The 20,525-nt window shown below is 41.6% G+C and overlaps 2 protein-coding genes across 2 annotated transcripts; both read left to right on the top strand.

Moving 5' to 3' along the window:
• Positions 1-5,833: 5,833 nt before the first annotated feature.
• On the top strand, positions 5,834-6,315 carry LOC308169629 (B-type lectin plumieribetin-like; the record flags this gene model as incomplete). The annotated part of the gene is made up of 2 exons (XM_080544335.1): positions 5,834-5,923; positions 6,052-6,315. 2 exons carry the CDS (start codon positions 5,834-5,836, stop codon positions 6,313-6,315), a joined length of 354 nt encoding a protein of 117 aa, XP_080400461.1.
• A 6,095-nt stretch (positions 6,316-12,410) lies between these two features.
• Positions 12,411-12,886, top strand: LOC308169628 (B-type lectin plumieribetin-like; the record flags this gene model as incomplete). The annotated part of the gene is made up of 2 exons (XM_080544334.1): positions 12,411-12,500; positions 12,623-12,886. 2 exons carry the CDS (start codon positions 12,411-12,413, stop codon positions 12,884-12,886), a joined length of 354 nt encoding a protein of 117 aa, XP_080400460.1.
• Positions 12,887-20,525: the final 7,639 nt, after the last annotated feature.

The raw sequence follows: 20,525 nt of genomic DNA, 5'->3' as shown, positions 1-20,525 counted from the left end.
TGGGAGGGGGTGTGGAGGGAGACGAGGTCGGCAAGGTAGGAGGGGGACAGATTGTTGATGGCTTTGTAAGTGGTGAGTAGGATTTTGAATTGGATCCTGTATTTGACCGAGAGCCAGTGTAGGTTTTGGAGGACAGGGGTGATGTGGTCACGGCAGCGAGTTCTGGACATATTGGAATTGTATCTATCTATCTATCTATCTATCTATCTATCTATCTATCTATCTATCTATCTATCTATCTATCTATCTATCTATCTATCTATCTATATATATATCTATATATCTATATATCTATCTATCTATCTATCTAGCACACTATGAAATTATCTATCTATCTAGCACACTATCAAACTATCTATCAATCTAGCACACTATCAAACTATCTATCAAAATATCAAATTATCGATCTAGTATCTCGTAAAAGGTGGGAACTAATATTTGCAAAAAAACACTTGACGGGAACTATCGTTTGGGATTTAGTTTCCGCCTGTGAGACATTTTTAACACACTTCTTACTTAAACCAGACTGTAAACCTGGTCGCTACCAGGTTTCTTCTGAAGGATTGGTTGCATAGCAACCAAGCAGCACATTTTTTGAGCCACATTCATGGAACGGAACTCGAGCTGAAATTATTGCGAATTATCTAAACTGGTCAGGATTGGCTCTAATCGCCTCTAATCGCCCTTCTTGGAATAGGGTTGTATAGGTTGACTGTAGGTTGTATTTGTTAGTCTTGTGTTGTGTTGTGTATCACTTTAGGCTTGTTTGCATTGGTCTCAGTTAATTGTTTACCCCTTGGCCAGTTATTTAATTGACTTTATCCTCCTGAGTATTATATTAATTCGCTCTCTTTTTTTTATAGAGAGTACTTTACCTGTTTTTGTTACCTTTGTACAATAAATCTTGTTTTATTTATATTCTCCTGTCGCCTCTGGTTCTTGTCCCCCTTGTTCTTGTCAATGTTCAATAAAAAGCTTTTAAAATTGTATCTACTAGTGTTGTCTTTAATGACTCTGATCTATCTGAAGTATGTGAAAGTATACAAACATGTATTCACTTTCCCATCTCTCCTTAAATTGCCTTTCCTCTGCATCAACTTTTTTTGGGGGGACATTTTGGTACTATTCATATTTTCGGATTCTGATTTTTTATTGATGCGGGTAGCAGATTTTTTTTTATTGACGGATGGTAGCTTGAGCTAAATCGACGATGAGTTTGACACGTGACATAAGCCCAATGCACACAGCGTGCGATTTCTGTTGCACGTCAACATTCCATTTTGAAGTTTGAATGGAAGTCTATGAGAAAATCGCATCCCAATGCACACGGCATTGCACACAAAATTCGATTCCATTCATGACAACAACAACAGAAATCGCATGCTGTGTGCATTGGGCTTCATTTCCAAGGCAATCTTGGAAAAGCAAAGTCTGAACGGTTTGGATCTGACATGCACACTACTAAACCAGATGAGATAGAAAGTAGTGCCACTCTGTGCATTCATACTTTTGTTCCAAGAAGTAAACACAAAAGCCTTTATCTACAGCCTTTACCATAACCTACAGATAAACCACTGGCAGGGAGAAGGTGATAAAAAGGCTTGACATTTTCAGAGTATATTATGCAACAGCTATACATGAGTGCAATTGTTATGGGACCACAGCTTTACAGACAACATAATACACATGTCATATTGTTGGGAATTTGTATTAAAATAACTAGAAGTGATAAATCATGTACTATGTGCTCATTTAAATAATATGTGACTGAGGTCAGTTGAGAACAATGAGAAGGTCACGCAAAGCCAAAAGAGAGGTTCTGTTTTTGAGTGACATGAAGAAAAGCTCCTGACTAAAAGAAAGTGTTATGATTCAAACCGCCTGTAAATTACTTATTTTTACCTATGTGCTAACAACCATTTTACACCTGCTGTTATGATATTCTATTTTCCTGTACTGATTTTATACTTTCATAACTAATGATTAATGATAAGTCTATTCTTCTATACTATATTTTAACTTGTTAATCGAATCCCAAGTCATGGGACTGTGTAACTTCAACAGTTATGTTTTCACAAGCTATTCTGATAAAGGACACACTGACCTAGTCATGAGGGAATGGGTTTGAAGATCAAATAACTGGCCAATTAGTGCTTTAGAACGCACATAGAATTAACTGTATAAAAATGTCTGTTCATCCTAAAAATATAACTGCATATGTTTACTGATTTCTTAAAGATTACTGTTTTCTTAAAAACATAACAGAATTGTATGTGTGTCTAACGTTGCGCAAGATTAAGGGTGCTCTCACAGGTGGATACAGCCGACAAAGTGTGCAACTACTCTCACCATGACTAACGGCCGGGGGGCCCAGAAGAAGATAACACACAGTACACTCGCACCCACACAAGGAGTTGAAGGCCACATAGCTAACTAAAACACTTGCTACAAATCAAATGGTCACAGCTGCAACAGATTTTATGCTGACAATTTAAAAACTACCAGATAGGGGGAGGAGGGACAGCCCAGCCCCAAATGTTGTATAAGTACTATGTACCAAGGCGAAACTGGGTTCTTGTCTGGTGAAGCTTCTGCAGTTAACCTATTGACGGCTAGCTGATACTGGCCTGCGGAGGTGAAACTAAATGGGACCCCTTTTCCATGGAAATTAACTATTATTGCTTGCTGATGTGCTTGAATAAATATTCTCTTAATGAACAGTTCAGTAGTGGTGCCTAATTGGATCATTTTATCTTAAGAAGTGATATCAAGGATGTCTCGTTGAGATTAAACAAACTCACTTGTAAGTGACGACTCAATTAAATCAATTCTGGAGAAGTTGATCGCTTTACAATATTGTACCAACATATTAATATATTGACGAATACATTGGGGAAAATAAGTATTTCACCCCCTGCTGATTTTGTGAGTTTACCCCCTTGCAAAGAAATGAACAGTCTATAATTTTAATGGTAGGTTCATTTTAACGGTGAGAGACAGAATATTTTAAAAATCCCAGAAAACCCCATTATATACATAAAAAAAAATATATTTGTGTTTTATTGAGTAAAATAAGTATTTCACCCTCTACCAAACAGCAAGAATTCTGGCTCCCACAGACCGGTTATGTGACCATGAAGCACACAGATTAGTCCTCTCACTTTAAGAAAGTACTCCTAATCTCAACTCGTTACCTGTATAAAAGACACCTGTCCACAGAATCAATCAGATTCCAACCTCTCCACCATGGGCAAGACCAAAGAGTTGCCTAAGGACATCGGGGACAAGATTGTAGACTGCTGGACCATTGGCAAGCATATTGGTGAGAAGGAGAATACTGTTGGTGCAATTATTCGAAAATGGAAGAAACACGAATTGACCATCAATCTCCCTCAGTCTGGGGCTCCACGCAAGATCTCACTTTGTGGGGTGAAAGGTGAGAGATCAACCCAGAACTACACGGGAGGAGCTTGTTAATGATCTCAAGGCAGCTGGGACCACAGTCACCAAGATGACCATTGGTAACACACTACGCCGTAATGGATTGAAATCCTGTAGCTAATCCTGTAGATACGTATGTGGAACTCAGGCACCACAGGCCGACTGCAACATTGTCATGTAGAAGAGGGACAACAAGATGCTTTGACAGACCAAGAGCCAGGCCTCTGGCGGCTTCAAGATGTGCCACTTCTACCTGCGTAACGATGGCACCATGGTGGAGGAGAGGGACGGAGAGGAGGTGTGGTCCTCTGCCCAGTCCAAGGGATTCAAGTAAGAAGTCTGACCGCAGCTCGACCAGGGAGAGGAACGATGACTGCACATTCCATCTAGTGCTATATAATGTTATCTGTTATCTCCCTTGATCAGTGTTCAATAAATAGCTTTTTAAATTGTATCTACTAGTGTTGTCTTTAATGACTCTGATCTATCTGAAGTATGCGATGGCTGTATTAAAATGAATAAGGGGGAGAAAGATTCTCTCCTGACTGAGTTTGATGAGCGAACGAAAAGAGAGAAAACTTGGGAGAAAAGGGAGCAAAGTGGAAATTAAATCTGGCATTTGAACAATCTCCCATGTAGAATGAATGCCTTTCACTGAGATTATATTTTGGTTCTCACTGCAAAACAAGTTCAATGGCTTTTTTGATTTAGTGAGGCTTGGGATTCTCTCTCTGTTGTCAATCTTGCCCCTTGTTAGTGCTGCTATGTCTGATGAGAGAACGAAAAGGGAGCAAACTTTTGCAAGGCTTCACAATTGCAGAGTTGTGGCCCAGTTCACCAGACCCTGTCACATAATGTTTTTTACTGTGCTGCAGTGTTACTTTTTAATGTTCTGCATACTGCAGGCAAGATCATGTCAGGACAATGACTTTAATACAAACAAATACAAATAAAATCACTTCATGTCAGGCCCATGACTGGAAAAAAAGCTGTGTCTGTAACATTATTGTTTTATTGTCATACTTTTAATTACATACATTTTTGTTTAAGTACAAAACGTCCAGTACAATAAACAGCCAACCTTCAACAGAATACAAACTTGGAAAGAGAGGAGTAGTCACTAACACTACTGAATGGATGTGATGTTTTGTGTGTCTTCACTCACATTCATTTTCTGATGACTTTCCATCAAAGATCAGACCTGCACACATAACAACAAACATAAAACAAACAAAATGCAAGCACAATTATTAGAAAGCATGCATACGTATGGCACAGTATTGTCAGTGCTTTCGTCAACAGCTAATGAAAAAGCCAGATAACTGCGTGCCTCTTCAGCCAGCTGTGTCGTCAGATTTGCTGCTAGCTCCCCTTCCTCGGTCTGCGATAGTGTTTCTTGACAAGCTGACATTGTTAAAAGCCTGTTTCTGGTCAGGGCACATTAACATACCTTCTGCTGGCTTTCACTGCTGCATCATTTGTTGCAGTACCTTTTGCAAATATATTCTGTTGAGAATGCAGGCTATCTTTTAATTCTTGGACATTTTGTTGCTTTTCTTGGTCGCTAAGGTTAGCATACTTGGCCTTACTTGTTTGGTGTCGGAGTGCCGCCGTAAATTGTATTCCTTGGGCACTGCCTCATAGCAAAGACATACCAGCTTGTCTTCAATAAGCACAAACATGTATTCACTTTCCCGTCTCTCTTTAAGCAAAACAAGACATTCGCTATGTGGTTAGCTGCAGCTTTCTGTGATTGGTTTTGGTTCTGTGAAGGATTCACGCTGTGGCCCCTCTTCACATTCACAAGCTGGTTTTGCAGAAGAAAGGAGCCTTGGCATATTTTACAAATTGCCCCAAAAATAGACATATCTTGTGATAAAATAGATTGGATTATGGCTTGACAGAGAGGGTGTTCTCCATCAAAGGGCTCCTCTCTTGGTTCTGGCTATAAAAGTTGCTGGTTCTGAAGGAGATGACACTTCACCTCGAGCTGCAATCTCATCAGACTCTACATCCACTCCACAGCCGGCCTGTGAGTATGATCTGTCACTCTGTCTTTTACAGTTCTCTTCTCTTGGTCTGTGAAGCTGAATCATGATACATGATTTCTGTACTCTTTCTGCAATAGTATCAGAACTTTGTGGCAATAGTTTATGTGTTATATCTGTGTTATCATAGTTCTCTGCTTCACTGAAAAACTGTTCTGTCTTCACTGTCTCCAACACATATTTTATCTGTGGAGAGTAACTTCCACATTGTTCATATTCTGTATTTTGTAACAACAAACAAATCAACAATCTCTCTCCGTGTGTGTAACTCCAAACTTTAAATGAAGGCATTAGAAGAAATTCATGTTTATTTAGTGATCCACCTTACTTGTCATTGCAGAATCATGAGCAGGAACTACATGTCCAAGTTTGACGAACTCCGTAAGGGAGACTACCTCATGTCCAACAACCATGAGTGGAAGGCCTGTTTCCAGGTGAGTGTCAGGAGCCTGAACGATACTAGACTATAATACTAATAATTTTATCATTTACCGGTACATATAAGGTTTGAGCATTGCAGTGCACAGTTAAACTCATGTTTCCATCCTATTTGTCTTCCTAGGAGGATGGCAACTTTGTCATCTACAACTGGAAGCCCGTGTGGAACTCAGACACCGCTGGCCAGCGCGAAGCCCACCGCCTGTGCATGCAGGAGGACGGCAACTTCGTCATGTACAAGAGGGACAACAAGATGATGTGGCAGACCAAGACCCAGGCTGGCGGCTTCAAGATGTGCCACTTCTACCTGCGTAACGATGGCACCATGGTGGTGGAGAGGGACGGAGAGGAGGTGTGGTCCTCTGCCCAGTCCAAGGGATTCAAGTAAGAAGTCTGACCGCAGCTCGACCAGGGAGAGGAACGATGACCGCACATTCCATCTAGTGCTATATAATGTTATCTGTTATCTCCCTTGATCAATGTTCAATAAATAGCTTTTTAAATTGTATCTACTAGTGTTGTCTTTAATGACTCTGATCTATCTGAAGGAGAAAGATTCTCTCATGGCTATGAGTTTGATGAGAGAACGAAATGGAGCAAAATGGGCTCCAGCATCTGGAACAAAGTGGGAAATTAAATCTGGCATTTCATCTGCCATGCAGAATGAATGCCTTTCATTGAGATTAAAACAAGTTATTTTGACTTGGTGAGGCTTGGGATTCTCTGTCTTTTCCCTTGTTAGTCCTGCCATGTCTGATGAGAGAACGAAACGGGAACAAACACACGTCCAGTACAATAAACAACCAACATTCAACAGAATACAAACTTGGAAAGAGAGGAGTAGTCACTACAGAAAATAACACTCCTGGATGGATGTGATGTTTTGTGTGTCTTCACTCACTCACATTCATTTTTTTTTCTTTTTACAAATCTTTTTATTGCAAAGAAGTCGTATTCAGTCAGTGGCATGAAGGAATAACAGTAATAATCAGAAAAAACAATACAGATGTATATCATTCACTTCAAGGTCCGTAGAGTCCTTATTTACTTTGACCCCCCAACCCCCACCCACAGGTATGATTGGGCCACAAATAATAAAAAAATTATGTAAAAATAAATAAATAATAATAATCAAATAAATAAATAAATCATCAACAATAAAAATATATAAAATACAAAATCATAATAATAATAGTAATAAAAACACAGTCTGTAAGAAATTGTCCAGCCTCGGGCAAGTCCAGAACATTTGGAGATGATCAGCTGGGGATTCGTTGCATCTGTTACAGGCAGGGTTCGAGTTATAAGCTGAGCTTTGCGGGGGTCTCCAAAATAACAGTGCGAAATGTTCTCATGCACGCGCGCGAATCATGCCCACACAGCGATGGGACTTACAAGTTTTAATTAGCCATAGGCTACTCATTTCACCACATCAACACCACCACATGAAACAACAGCTATAAGCGATAGTTACGGGTATCTCGGCCAATAATTTTGTTGTTTTTGCTATACAGTCCATTCACTTTCCCTGTTAGCACGACACATTGTCCACATCTCCATTTCCAGTGACATCGCACCTGACATAAATAATCATGTATGCTCGTCCATGAATTGTGCTTTCATCTAATGTTATGCTACTACGGGAATCAAGTGATTTGACATTAGAAATGAATTTGTTTCATCTCTTGTGCAATGTGCTCTACAATCTGGGCACATGAATGATCGGATCGGTGAGCAGGGGCCAACTGTCGCGCCATTCATCTCATTAAGTTTCATAATTGGATTCCGTTTTGTATAAGGCATCCTTTCTTTAGCGACAGTATAGGCTGCCCTGAACGAACTAGCTGTCTCCTTATACATACTGGAGGTGAGTTCTGCTACTTTCTTCGGAAGCACTTGCTTTTGTTTGAGCTCTGCTATTTCAACAGTTTCAACGTTGGGTGTCATAACGGGTGCAGCTGAATTCAAGTCTGGTTTCTTGGTTGAAAACCCGAAACTTTCCAGGCTTGTCGACTCGGTCGGCAGCAGTGGCCTTTTTTGGGGCAGCATGATAGCTAGCTACTGAATGTTTTCTTCTCAATAATCGTGTTTTCACGTTCGCAAGCTCTCACCGGTCATATTCTGCTGTTGCACAATATTCTACTGCGCCCCATAGTGTCTTGGTGGTAAAGTGCAGGCAGTCAAAGGCATACTGTCATTCACAGGAGATTAATGCTGATGTGCGTAGTTCTTTTGGAAAACGTGTTTATTTTAGAATATTTATCATATAAATAAATATAAATAATCCTCATTACATTGACATTTTTGATCAAATAATGGTTGTGGTAATGTATTATTAGCGCAAAACAAGGTAGCCCGCACTCACTTTTCGTTGCTCCAATTTTTATTTAGCAAGCAGCAAGTAAAAATAGACGTTTCGACCGTGAGGTCTTCTTCAGTACAGTACTGTACCATCTTTATAAGGTTGACACGGCCCGCAAGAGACAGGGGAAGGGAGGCCCACCAAGACATATCAGCTTTGCATTTATCTAGTAGTGGCTGAAAGTTTTTAGGGAACAGGTCCTTGAAAGAGCTTGCAACAAACACCCATAAGTATTTGAACCCCTCAACAGCCCTTTTAAAGGGGAATACAGATTGGGGAAGTGCCTTTGCCATTTCATTTACAAAAAATACTTCTGAATGTTTAGTTTGTAACCTGATACACTGGCAAATTGATCCAAAATCGACAATATGGGGGAGAGAAAGGGTTTGAGATCATAAGAACAAGGTCATCAGCGTATAGAGACAGTTTATGAACCATGCCGTGACACGTAATGCCCTCAAACCTATCGTGGCTTCTGAGCCAGATAGTGAGAGGTTCAATGGCTATATTGAACAGCATCGGCGAGAGAGGGCACCCTTGGTGCGTCCCACGTTTCAGAGAGAATGGGGGAAATCGAATGGCATTAGTGTGTACAGAGGCAGATGGGGAGGCATATAGGAGTTTAAACAGGAAATAAATTGGGAATCAAAACCACATTTATCAAGAATGAAAAATAGGTAAGCCCACTCCACCCTAACGAAGGCCTTCTCGAAGTCAAGTGTCACTGTGACTTTGGGGGTATTGGAGAGAAAATGATATTGAGTAGCCTCCTTGTGTTAAAAAAAGAGTGTCTCCCCGCCATAAAGCCTGTTTGGTCCAGTGAAATTATATCTGGCAATACACGTTGGAGGCGGACGGCCAGTATTTTGGCCAGTAACTTACAGTCCGCATTTAGCAGAGAGATTGGCCTGTAACTGCTACATGAAGTAGGAAATAAAATAAAATGCAAAATAAAGTCACTGAATGTGAACGATGGACGAAAGGTCCCACAGCTATATCATAAATGGAGCTGGAGCTCCCTCTAGTGGTAAAAAGTGATACTCTCTGTGGACGTGTTGTGTCTACCAACAGGCATTCTTTCTGGCATGAATGACCCCCCCCAAAAAGGACATTGTGATTAATCAATAAAAATGAAAATGAAAACAGGCCAGGAAAACAACTACGAGCCGTAAGCAAACTGTTTGTGTGTAAACACCATAATTACAACCCATGTGATCGAATAGGTCAGACAAGTTAGCTCCGGTGGGCTAGTAAGCTACTGGGCTAACGTTACCAAGCTACATTGTTATGATATCCTACCAGTCAGACGGAGGAGGATGTGTGAGAGTTGATACCAGAACGGTTAGCTGAAATCCTTGGCCTCAGAAACGGAGGAAAGCCTCTTCCTGGCTCCATCCTTCAGTGTGATGCTAAGCCTCGCAGGGAACAACAGTGCTGGCTTAAAGCCCCGTTGATACAATTCAGACATCACCTCTTGGTATTCCCTGTGCTGCTACACTATTTCAGAAGGATAGTCCTCATAGATTGCAATGGGGGTCCCATGGTTTTTGATTGATTGATTGAAAACTTTATTAGAAGATTTGCAGGAGTAGGTACATGAAAGTACATATTACATACAAGGTCAACTAACAGGATAAAAACCCAAGAAAGCCACTGGCTTATTTCAATTGGGGTCCTTCAATTGGGGTACCGAAGCTTGCCTCTCTATTGGTTCTGGCCTCTGGAGGGGTGAGGTCCTTCGATGGACTCAGGTAAGCCAATGATCCCGATATTGTTACGGCGGCTGCGGGATTCGAGATCCGTGAGTTTAGCTCGTAGCTTGATATTATTCTCCGCTAGCTTTGCACACATTGATTCCAAACATTGTAATGCGTCCGTCTTGATCGTTCGCGTTGGATTCAAGCGAATTAATTGTGTGGGTATGGTCAGAGACTGTGGTTTGAATGCAGTCTAGTTTGGCTTCGAGTGTAGATATAGTAACCTTGAAATCCGCAGAGATAGAATTCCGGTGTTCTTCGAGTTGGCTAGCCAAGGTCACCATATCGAAATCACTGCTAGCTGTCGCCGAGACATCGCCTTTGGCAGATTGCTCCTTCTTGCCCGATTTTGGTGGTTTGGAAGCCATAATCAAGCACCAAAGTGTACAGAGTGGGATAATTATCTACTTGGCGATGGTCAAAGGCAAAAATATGGGGATTTTGAAATATTAAATGGATAAAAGTTACGGGAGCAAGACTCAACGTGTGCCTACTCCATCCTACCCTGCCGGAAGTCGCGCATTAATTTTCTTGATCAGGTTCCCCCTAATTCCTTGGAGCCAATGATACTCTCGTCATAATGACTAAGGCAATCTTGGAAAAGCAAAGTCTGAATGGTTTGGAGGTAAGACATGCAGACTACTAAACCAGATGAGATGGACAGTAGTGCCACTCTGTGCATTCATACTTTTGTTCAAAGAAGTAAACACAAAAGCCTTTATACACCATAGTCTACAGATAAACCACTGGGAGGGAGAAGGTGATAAAACGGCTTGACATTTTTCAGAGTATATAATGCAAGAGCTATACATGAGTGCAATTGTTATGGGACCACAGCTTTACAGACAGCATAATAAACGCATGTCATATTGTTAAACATATTCATATATTGAAGAATATATAGGCTTATAAGAATATCACTTGCAGCTCTTAAAACAATCCAACCTCCCAAAATGTCCCAATCCCATACACATAAAACCGCTAATATATCCATTCAATTTAGCTGGAATATTGGGCTCTTGCTTTAGAACTATTCAGCCTCACGTCCATCGTTTTAACACATAAACATTGAAAGTGTCAAATATTTTAATATATTTTAAATCGACTAGATTTGAAGAAAAGGGTCGAATGTAACTGAGGAACATTGTAATCCCCTTTTCCATCCTTGCACCACTGATGCCATAGCCATATTGTGACATGAGCATTCAATGATTGAGCATATGATGTAGATGGCTTTCTAACCTTTCTTTACTCTTGGCTTTTTTAATTCTTAAATGTACTGTAAAGCATTGGCAAGCATACAGTATGCAACTACGTACACCACTACGTCTCCTAAAGACACCCGCTTTCCCCTCTACTGTGTCTCTAAGAACTTCTATTGCCCCCCTTGTACTGTTTCTCAGTTTCTCCAGTAAAAAATAAAATAAAAATAATAATAAAAGGTTTTAGAAGAAGGTGATAGGGAGAAGGTTTTTCCTTCTATCAATGGCCCCGGGCCCGAGCTAGATTACTCTTCCTGCAACGAATGGTGGACTGCTGATTCACATGCTTAGTATTCAAATGTATTGATTGTAAGTCGCTTTGGAATAAGGCGTCTGCTAAATGCCAAAAATGTAAATGTAAAATGTAACTAAAATGGCAAAACAAGACATTCGCTATGTGGTTAGCTGCAGCTTTCTGTGATTGGTTTTGGTTCTGTGAAGGATTCAAGCTGTGGCCCTCTTCACATTCACAAGCTGGTTTTGTAGAAGAAAGTAGCCTGGGCATATTTTACATATTTTACATATATTGCCCCCAAAATAAAGACATAATTATCTTGTGATAAAAGAGATTGGATTATGGCTTGACAGAGAGGGTGTTCTCCATCAAAGGGCTCCTCTCTTGGTTCTGGCTATAAAAGCTGCTGATTCTGAAGGAGATGACACTTCGCCTCGAGCTGCAAACTCATCAGACTCAACATCCACTCCACAGCCGGCCTGTGAGTATCAGAACTGTGATCTGTCGCTCTGTCTTTTACAGTTCTCTTCTCTTGGTCTGTGAAGCTGAATCGTGATACATGATTTCTCTCCTCTTTCTGCAATAGTATCAGAACTTTGTGGCAATAGTTTCTGTGTTATATCTGTGTTATTATAGTTCTCTGCTTCATTGAAAATATGCTCTGTTTTCACTGTCTCCAACACATCTTTTATACAGTATGTGGAGTATATTCTGTGGAACATATTCTGTTTTATGTTACATGCATTTTGTAACAAAAAACAAATCAACAATCTCTCTCCATGTGTGTAACTCTCCAAACTTTAAATTAAGGCATTAGAAGAAATTCATGTTTATTTAGTGATCCACCTTACTTGTTATTGCAGAATCATGAGCAGGAACTACATGTCCAAGTTTGACGAACTCCGTAAGGGGGACTACCTCATGTCCAACAACCATGAGTGGAAGGCCTGTTTCCAGGTGAGTGTCTGGAGCCTGAACGATACTATACTATAATACTAATAATATTATAATTTACAGATAAGGTTTGAGCATTGCAGTACACTGTTAAACCCATGTTTCCATCCTATTTGTCTTTCTAGGAGGATGGCAACTTTGTCATCTACAACTGGAAGCCTGTGTGGAACTCAGACACCGCTGGCCAGCGCGACGCCCACCGCCTGTGCATGCAGGAGGACGGCAACTTCGTCATGTACAAGAGGGACCACAAGATGATGTGGCAGACCAAGACCCAGGCTGGCGGCTTCAAGATGTGCCACTTCTACCTGCGTAACGATGGCACCATGGTGGTGGAGAGGGACGGAGAGGAGGTGTGGTCCTCTGCCCAGTCCAAGGGATTCAAGTAAGAAGTCTGGCCGCAGCTCGACCAGGGAGAGGAATGATGACTGCACATTCCATCTAGTGCTATAGTGTTATCTGTTCTCCCTTGATCAATAAAAAGTTGAAAATGTTATCTACTAGTGTTGTCTTTAATGACTCTGATCTATCTGAAGTATGCGATGGCTGTATTAAAATTAATGAGGGGGAGAAAGATTCTCTCCTGGCTATGAGTTTGATGAGAGAATGAAAAAGGAGCAAACTTGGAGAAAACAACGAATTTGCAAGGCTTCACAATTGCCGAGTTGCGGCCCAGTTCACCAGACCATATCGCATAATGTTTTTTATGTCAGGGCAGTCAGGCCCCCCCAAAAAAGTGTTGTCTGTAACATTATTGTTTTATTGTCATTCTTTTAATTACATAATTGTTTGTTTAAGTAGAACACGTCCAGTACAATAAATAGCCAACATTCAACAGAATACAAACTTGGAAAGAGAGGAGTAGGCACTACAGAAAATAACACTACTGGGTGGATGTGATGTTTTGTGTGTCTTCACTCACATTCATTTTCTTGATCAGGTTCCCCCTAATTCCTTGGAGCCAATGGAACTCTCGTCATAATGACTAAGGCCAGGGGTGTCAAACTCAATTTCATCCCGGCCGGGCCACATCAGCATTATGGTTGCCCTCAAAGGGCCGGTTGTAACTGTAAGACTATCATATTATATAATTGCCTCTGCATTCGATTATTATTGGTTTCAGTAATAACTTCATTAATAAATAGCTCTGAAAGCAAATAAAAATAATGGCAAGCACACATTCAAGTGTACACCTATTGTACAATTTATTTTTAAAATTAGTTCAGTAACAAAAACACATGGTTGTGCGTCGATATATATGCATGTACTTAGACATAAACATACTGTATGTGAGCACACACACTCAGATAACATAAATCCCATGAATTTATGAGATTAAGAAACCCTCATTATTACTCATCCATCAAAGATCAACATTTTCAAGTCAATAATAAAGTTCTTCCCACATCAGCATTATGTTTGCCCTCAATGGGTCGTTTGTAGCTGTAAGGGCCAAATTACACTAGCTGCGTCAACCTTACCTTACCTCAGCGGCGCGTGTGAGTCTTGTTTAGGCGCCCATGTTAACAGGTTGGACTCAGGAGATGGAGGTTAAATCTCCAGAATAATGTCCAGCTACAATCGCAACAACATTCTCTGGAGCCTGGTAGACCCAGACAACTATAAGAATATTCACCAAGCAGCCCTGAAAGTATTTGCTTTATTTGTCTACATACCTTTGCGAATCAGCTTTTTCTGATATGAATGTAATGAAATCTACATTCTGAACAAGACTGACAGATGACCATTTAAATTACTCTATAAGAGTGAACCTAAGTGGATACACTCCAGCATACACAACTGTAGTAGACTCCATGCAGTGACAGTCATCTCACTAAGTGTAGGAACGAGTCAACACACTTATTACACACATGCACAATATTTTTTGAAAGAGACAAAAAGACAAAATAATTCGTTATGTGAATGAATGTAAGTAATAAGATATGAGTAGCTCTCGGCCACTTACATTTTTTCAAAGTAGCTCTCAGATGAAAAAAGGTTGTAGACCCCTGCTTTATGCTGATACATGCATCAGTGGACATTTAAGGGTACGACCAGGTAGGGGGATATTGCTTGTAACACAATCCTCATTCCTTCTCTCTCTCTAACCCAATCCCATAGTAACCTTCATAATTCAGTTCTAGATATGTATTTTCTTTATGTGGCTAACACAACTCCAATTAAACTGCTTCATAAAGTTAAAGTTAATAAATGTATAGTAATAATCACTTTAATAGTAATTACTTTGTTGTTTAGTATCAGGGAGGGAGGGAGGGAGGGAGAATGGATGACCATCTTTCTTCAGTAGGCCTACCATTTCTAGCTCATGTATATTTCTAATTATTCATTATATGTCTTGTACATGATTCTTGTTATGATTCTTGTATATGATTCTTGTATATGATTCTTGTTATGATTACATTTCTATTGGGATATTGCCTCAAGCATAGCTGTAAACATGCTTAGCTACTATATTTGTTTCTGTAATCGCAGTTGCTTCTAGCTATGATATTTAAGATCACTTATCTAGTTACACAATCTTCAGCATAACAAGTTCATAATATATGAAAAATGCACAAGAAAAAGGAATAGAATCCAAATAATTTTTATTCACAGTGGACAGCAGCTCCGGCCAAGGCTGTTTGCAGTTGTGAGCGTCCTCTGGAGGAGTCGGGCGCTAGAGACAGGAGAGAGAGTTCATATGAACTTCACCAGGCCTATAGCTACAGAATAGAATACTTTATTAGTTTAGTTAGTATGTCCTTGGTCTATGTGTTCTATGTGTTGACTTACCTCTGCTGTGTCCATCGTCGTGAAGACGGTTACTGGGGGGACGGAGGCCGTCTGCCTGAATAGCAGCTCAGCAGCCCAAGGCTCTTCACAGATGTGAGCATCCTCTGGAGGCGGGAACGCTTCTGTTTCTTTGAAGCTCCGCTCTCCTCACAAGGCGTCGTCTCAGCTGTCACTGGGCTGGCCGCTAGAGAGAGGAGAGAGAGTTCATATGAGCTTCACCAGGCCTTTTTCTTCTCATCAAACAAGTCTTCAAATAATCAACATTCTACAGGGAGAAGTCAACAGAAAACCCTCTCACCTGCATCAGTGTTGGAGCTCTTCTTAAGGTCCTTGGCGCTCTTCCTAGCGCTCTTGGCGCACTTCTTAGTGCTCTTGGAGGCCTTGGTGGCCTTCTCTGAGCTCTTGGCACTCTTCATGCCACTACTTGTTCCGTTCATCTGCAACACAACAGAGTTCAGTCTACTTTTCTCCACCTCCCTGTCAAGCACCAGAGCCTTCTCAGCTGCTGCCAGCTTGTCCTTGATGTGGTCCTCTGCCTCCCTGGTGGCTTTGACGGTCTCCAGGAGGGTCGCCTTGACCTCGGCCAGGCTCCCCTCAGTCTCTCGCTGGGCAGCGAGGGCCTGGCTCCTCTCCTTCTCCAGGTCGGAGTTGTCACAGACGAGGCTCCTCTTTTCTTGCTCCATATCGTGGAGCTTTTGGAGGAGGCCTTTCTCTCTCTGTCGGCCCTCCTCCACCTCCTCCCTCGCTCTCTCCAACTCCGCCTTTGCCAGAGCGCTGCTGGCCTTCTCCGCCTCCAGCTCAGAGTCCTTGGCCTCCAGCTCAGAGTCCTTGGCCACGGCCCTCCACTTGGCCTCCACCACAGCCCTCCATTTCTTCTTGTCCTCCTCCAGCTTCCTCTGAGCGATCCTGCTCATGACTACGAACCCTAAGAAACGGAAGGAAGAGAATAAGAAATTACGTATTTTATATTTATATATTATTATTATAGAATGACTTGTCCCCTATGAGTTCATGGATGACTGTGAGGCTGTTTGAACTTCAAAAGTGACTGACGTATAGATATTGCGCGACATTGTGATCGAAGCATCAGTTGTAAGTAAGTGAGTAAGTAAGTAAGTAACGTGCCAACGTGCCAAAAATCTGTATCCTTGTTGTATTTCTACCTTCCTAAATGATGGCTAGGACGTCGGGTTATAAAGCAAAAGCTTCTTTATATAAAAAAATCTGTTGGCATACACTTTTGAGCACTTTCAAACAATAAACGAGTTATTGGATGTTCACTTTAATTCTGGACGTTACAATTTGCATTTCTCAAAAACAGTTACAGAGTTACCGATTGTCGATCCAAACAGAATTATATGGTGCCTATCTTTTCCATTAATTTGGAGTTGAAGCATGTACAGCAGGGTTCGAGTTATGTGGGAGCCAATGGGAGCTCAGCTCAGTTCTCTACGGCCAGATTACTTCCCTGAGTCCGGACCCTATGGTGCCTCTCAGAGAGCTCTTGGCAATCTAGATGGCAACATTTCCGATGTCCAATGGAGCGACATTCTCAACCTAGTCCATACATCATGTGCCAGATGTGGCCTACTCCAGTGCAAGGTGCTCCACAGAGCTCACTTTACCAATGCTAAGTTGGCTAAAATATTCCCGGGTCAGAGTGATGCCTGTAACCAGGGTTCGAGTTATGTGGGAGCCAATGGGAGCTGAGCTCCCATAAGAAAGGTCTGAGCTCCCATGAAAGCAGTAAAATCATACATCTGTGGGGGTCGCTAATAATACATTACCACAACCATTATTTGATCAAAAATGTCAATGTAATGAGTATTATTTATATTTATTTATATGATAAATATTCTAAAATAAACACGTTTTCCAAAAGAACTACGCGCACCAGCATTAATCTCCTGTGAATGACAGTATGCCTTTGACTGCCTGCACTTTACCACCAAGACACTATGGGGCGCAGTAGAATATTGTGCAACAGCAGAATATGATCGTTGAGCGCTTGCGAACGTGAAAACACGATTATTGAGAAGAAAACATTCAGTAGCTAGCTATCATGCCGCCCCAAAAAAGGCCACTGCTTCCGACCGAGTCGACAAGCCTGGAAAGTTTCGTGTTTTCATCCAAGAAACCAAACTTGAATTCAGCTGCCCTGTTATGACACCTAACGTTGAAACTGTTGAAATAGCAGAGCTCAAACAAAACCAAGTGCTTCCGAAGAAAGTAGCAGAACTCACCTCCAGTATGTATAAGGAGACAGCTAGTTCGTTCAGAGCAGCTTATACTGTCGCTAAAGAAAGGATGCCTTATACAAAACTGAATCCAATTATGAAACTTAATGAGATGAATGGCACGACAGTTGGCCCCTGCTCACCGATCCGATCATTCATGTGCCCAGATTGTAGAGCACATTGCACAAGAGATGAAACAAATTCATTTCTAATGTCAAATCACTTGATTCCCGTAGTAGCATAACATTAGATGAAAGCACAATTCATGGACGAGCATACATGATTATTTATGTCAGGTGCGATGTCACTGGAAATGGAGATGTGGACAATGTGTCGTGCTAACAGGGAAAGTGAATGGACTGTATAGCAAAAACAACAAAATTATTGGCAGAGATACCCGTGACTATCACTTATAGCTGTTGTTTCATGTGGTGCTGTTGATGTGGTGAAATGAGTATCCTATGGCTAATTAAAACGTTTAAGTCCCAACGCTGTGTGGGCATGATTCACGCGCGTGCATGAGAACATTTCGCACTGTTATTTTGGAGACCCCCTTAAAGCTCAGTTTATAACTCGAACCTTGGTAGAGGCTCCTCTTTTCTAGCTCCATATCGTGGAGCTTTTGGAGGAGGCCTTTCTCTCTCTGTCGGCCCTCCTCCACCTCCTCCCTCGCTCTCTCCAACTCCGCCTTTGCCAGAGCGCTGCTGGCCTTCTCCGCCTCCAGCTCAGAGTCCTTGGACTCCACCACGGCCCTCCACTTGGCCTCCAGCTCAGAGTCCTTGGCCTCCAGCTCAGAGTCCTTGGCCTCCACCACGGCCCTCCACTTGGCCTCCAGCTCAGAGTCCTTGGCCTCCAGCTCAGAGTCCTTGGCCTCCACCACGGCCCTCCACTTGGCCTCCACCACGGCCCTCCATTTCTCCTTCTCCTCCTCCAGCTTCCTCTGAGCGCTCCTGCTCATGACTACGATATAAGAAACGGAAGGAAGAGAATATGAAATTACGTATTTTATATTTATATATTATTATTATAGAATGACTTGTCCCCTATGAGTTCATGGATGACTGTGAGGCTGTTTGAACTTCAAAAGTGACTGACGTATAGATATTGCGCGACATTGTGATCGAAGCATCAGTTGTAAGTAAGTAAGTAAGTAAGTAAGTAAGTAAGTAAGTAAGTAAGTAAGTAAGTAAGTAAGTAAGTAACGTGCCAACGTGCCAAAAATCTGTATCCTTGTTGTATTTCTACCTTCCTAAATGATGGCTAGGACGTCGGGTTATAAAGCAAAAGCTTCTTTATATAAAAAAATCTGTTGGCATACACTTTTGAGCACTTTCAAACAATAAACGAGTTATTGGATGTTCACTTTAATTCTGGACGTTACAATTTGCATTTCTCAAAAACAGTTACAGAGTTACCGATTGTCGATCCAAACAGAATTATATGGTGCCTATCTTTTCCATTAATTTGGAGTTGAAGCATGTACAGCAGGGTTCGAGTTATGTGGGAGCCAATGGGAGCTCAGCTCAGTTCTCTACGGCCAGATTACTTCCCTGAGTCCGGACCCTATGGTGCCTCTCAGAGAGCTCTTGGCAATCTAGATGGCAACATTTCCGATGTCCAATGGAGCGACATTCTCAACCTAGTCCATACATCATGTGCCAGATGTGGCCTACTCCAGTGCAAGGTGCTCCACAGAGCTCACTTTACCAATGCTAAGTTGGCTAAAATATTCCCGGGTCAGAGTGATGCCTGTAACCAGGGTTCGAGTTATGTGGGAGCCAATGGGAGCTGAGCTCCCATAAGAAAGGTCTGAGCTCCCATGAAAGCAGTAAAATCATACATCTGTGGGGGTCGCTAATAATACATTACCACAACCATTATTTGATCAAAAATGTCAATGTAATGAGTATTATTTATATTTATTTATATGATAAATATTCTAAAATAAACACGTTTTCCAAAAGAACTACGCGCACCAGCATTAATCTCCTGTGAATGACAGTATGCCTTTGACTGCCTGCACTTTACCACCAAGACACTATGGGGCGCAGTAGAATATTGTGCAACAGCAGAATATGATCGTTGAGCGCTTGCGAACGTGAAAACACGATTATTGAGAAGAAAACATTCAGTAGCTAGCTATCATGCCGCCCCAAAAAAGGCCACTGCTTCCGACCGAGTCGACAAGCCTGGAAAGTTTCGTGTTTTCATCCAAGAAACCAAACTTGAATTCAGCTGCCCTGTTATGACACCTAACGTTGAAACTGTTGAAATAGCAGAGCTCAAACAAAACCAAGTGCTTCCGAAGAAAGTAGCAGAACTCACCTCCAGTATGTATAAGGAGACAGCTAGTTCGTTCAGAGCAGCTTATACTGTCGCTAAAGAAAGGATGCCTTATACAAAACTGAATCCAATTATGAAACTTAATGAGATGAATGGCACGACAGTTGGCCCCTGCTCACCGATCCGATCATTCATGTGCCCAGATTGTAGAGCACATTGCACAAGAGATGAAACAAATTCATTTCTAATGTCAAATCACTTGATTCCCGTAGTAGCATAACATTAGATGAAAGCACAATTCATGGACGAGCATACATGATTATTTATGTCAGGTGCGATGTCACTGGAAATGGAGATGTGGACAATGTGTCGTGCTAACAGGGAAAGTGAATGGACTGTATAGCAAAAACAACAAAATTATTGGCAGAGATACCCGTGACTATCACTTATAGCTGTTGTTTCATGTGGTGCTGTTGATGTGGTGAAATGAGTATCCTATGGCTAATTAAAACGTTTAAGTCCCAACGCTGTGTGGGCATGATTCACGCGCGTGCATGAGAACATTTCGCACTGTTATTTTGGAGACCCCCTTAAAGCTCAGTTTATAACTCGAACCTTGGTAGAGGCTCCTCTTTTCTAGCTCCATATCGTGGAGCTTTTGGAGGAGGCCTTTCTCTCTCTGTCGGCCCTCCTCCACCTCCTCCCTCGCTCTCTC

The sequence above is a fragment of the Nansenia antarctica genome, assembly GCF_963989245.1.
Source record: "Nansenia antarctica genome assembly, chromosome: 13".
In the NCBI taxonomy this organism is placed as follows: domain Eukaryota; kingdom Metazoa; phylum Chordata; class Actinopteri; order Argentiniformes; family Microstomatidae; genus Nansenia; species Nansenia antarctica.
This window is presented reverse-complemented; position numbering and strand designations above follow the sequence as displayed.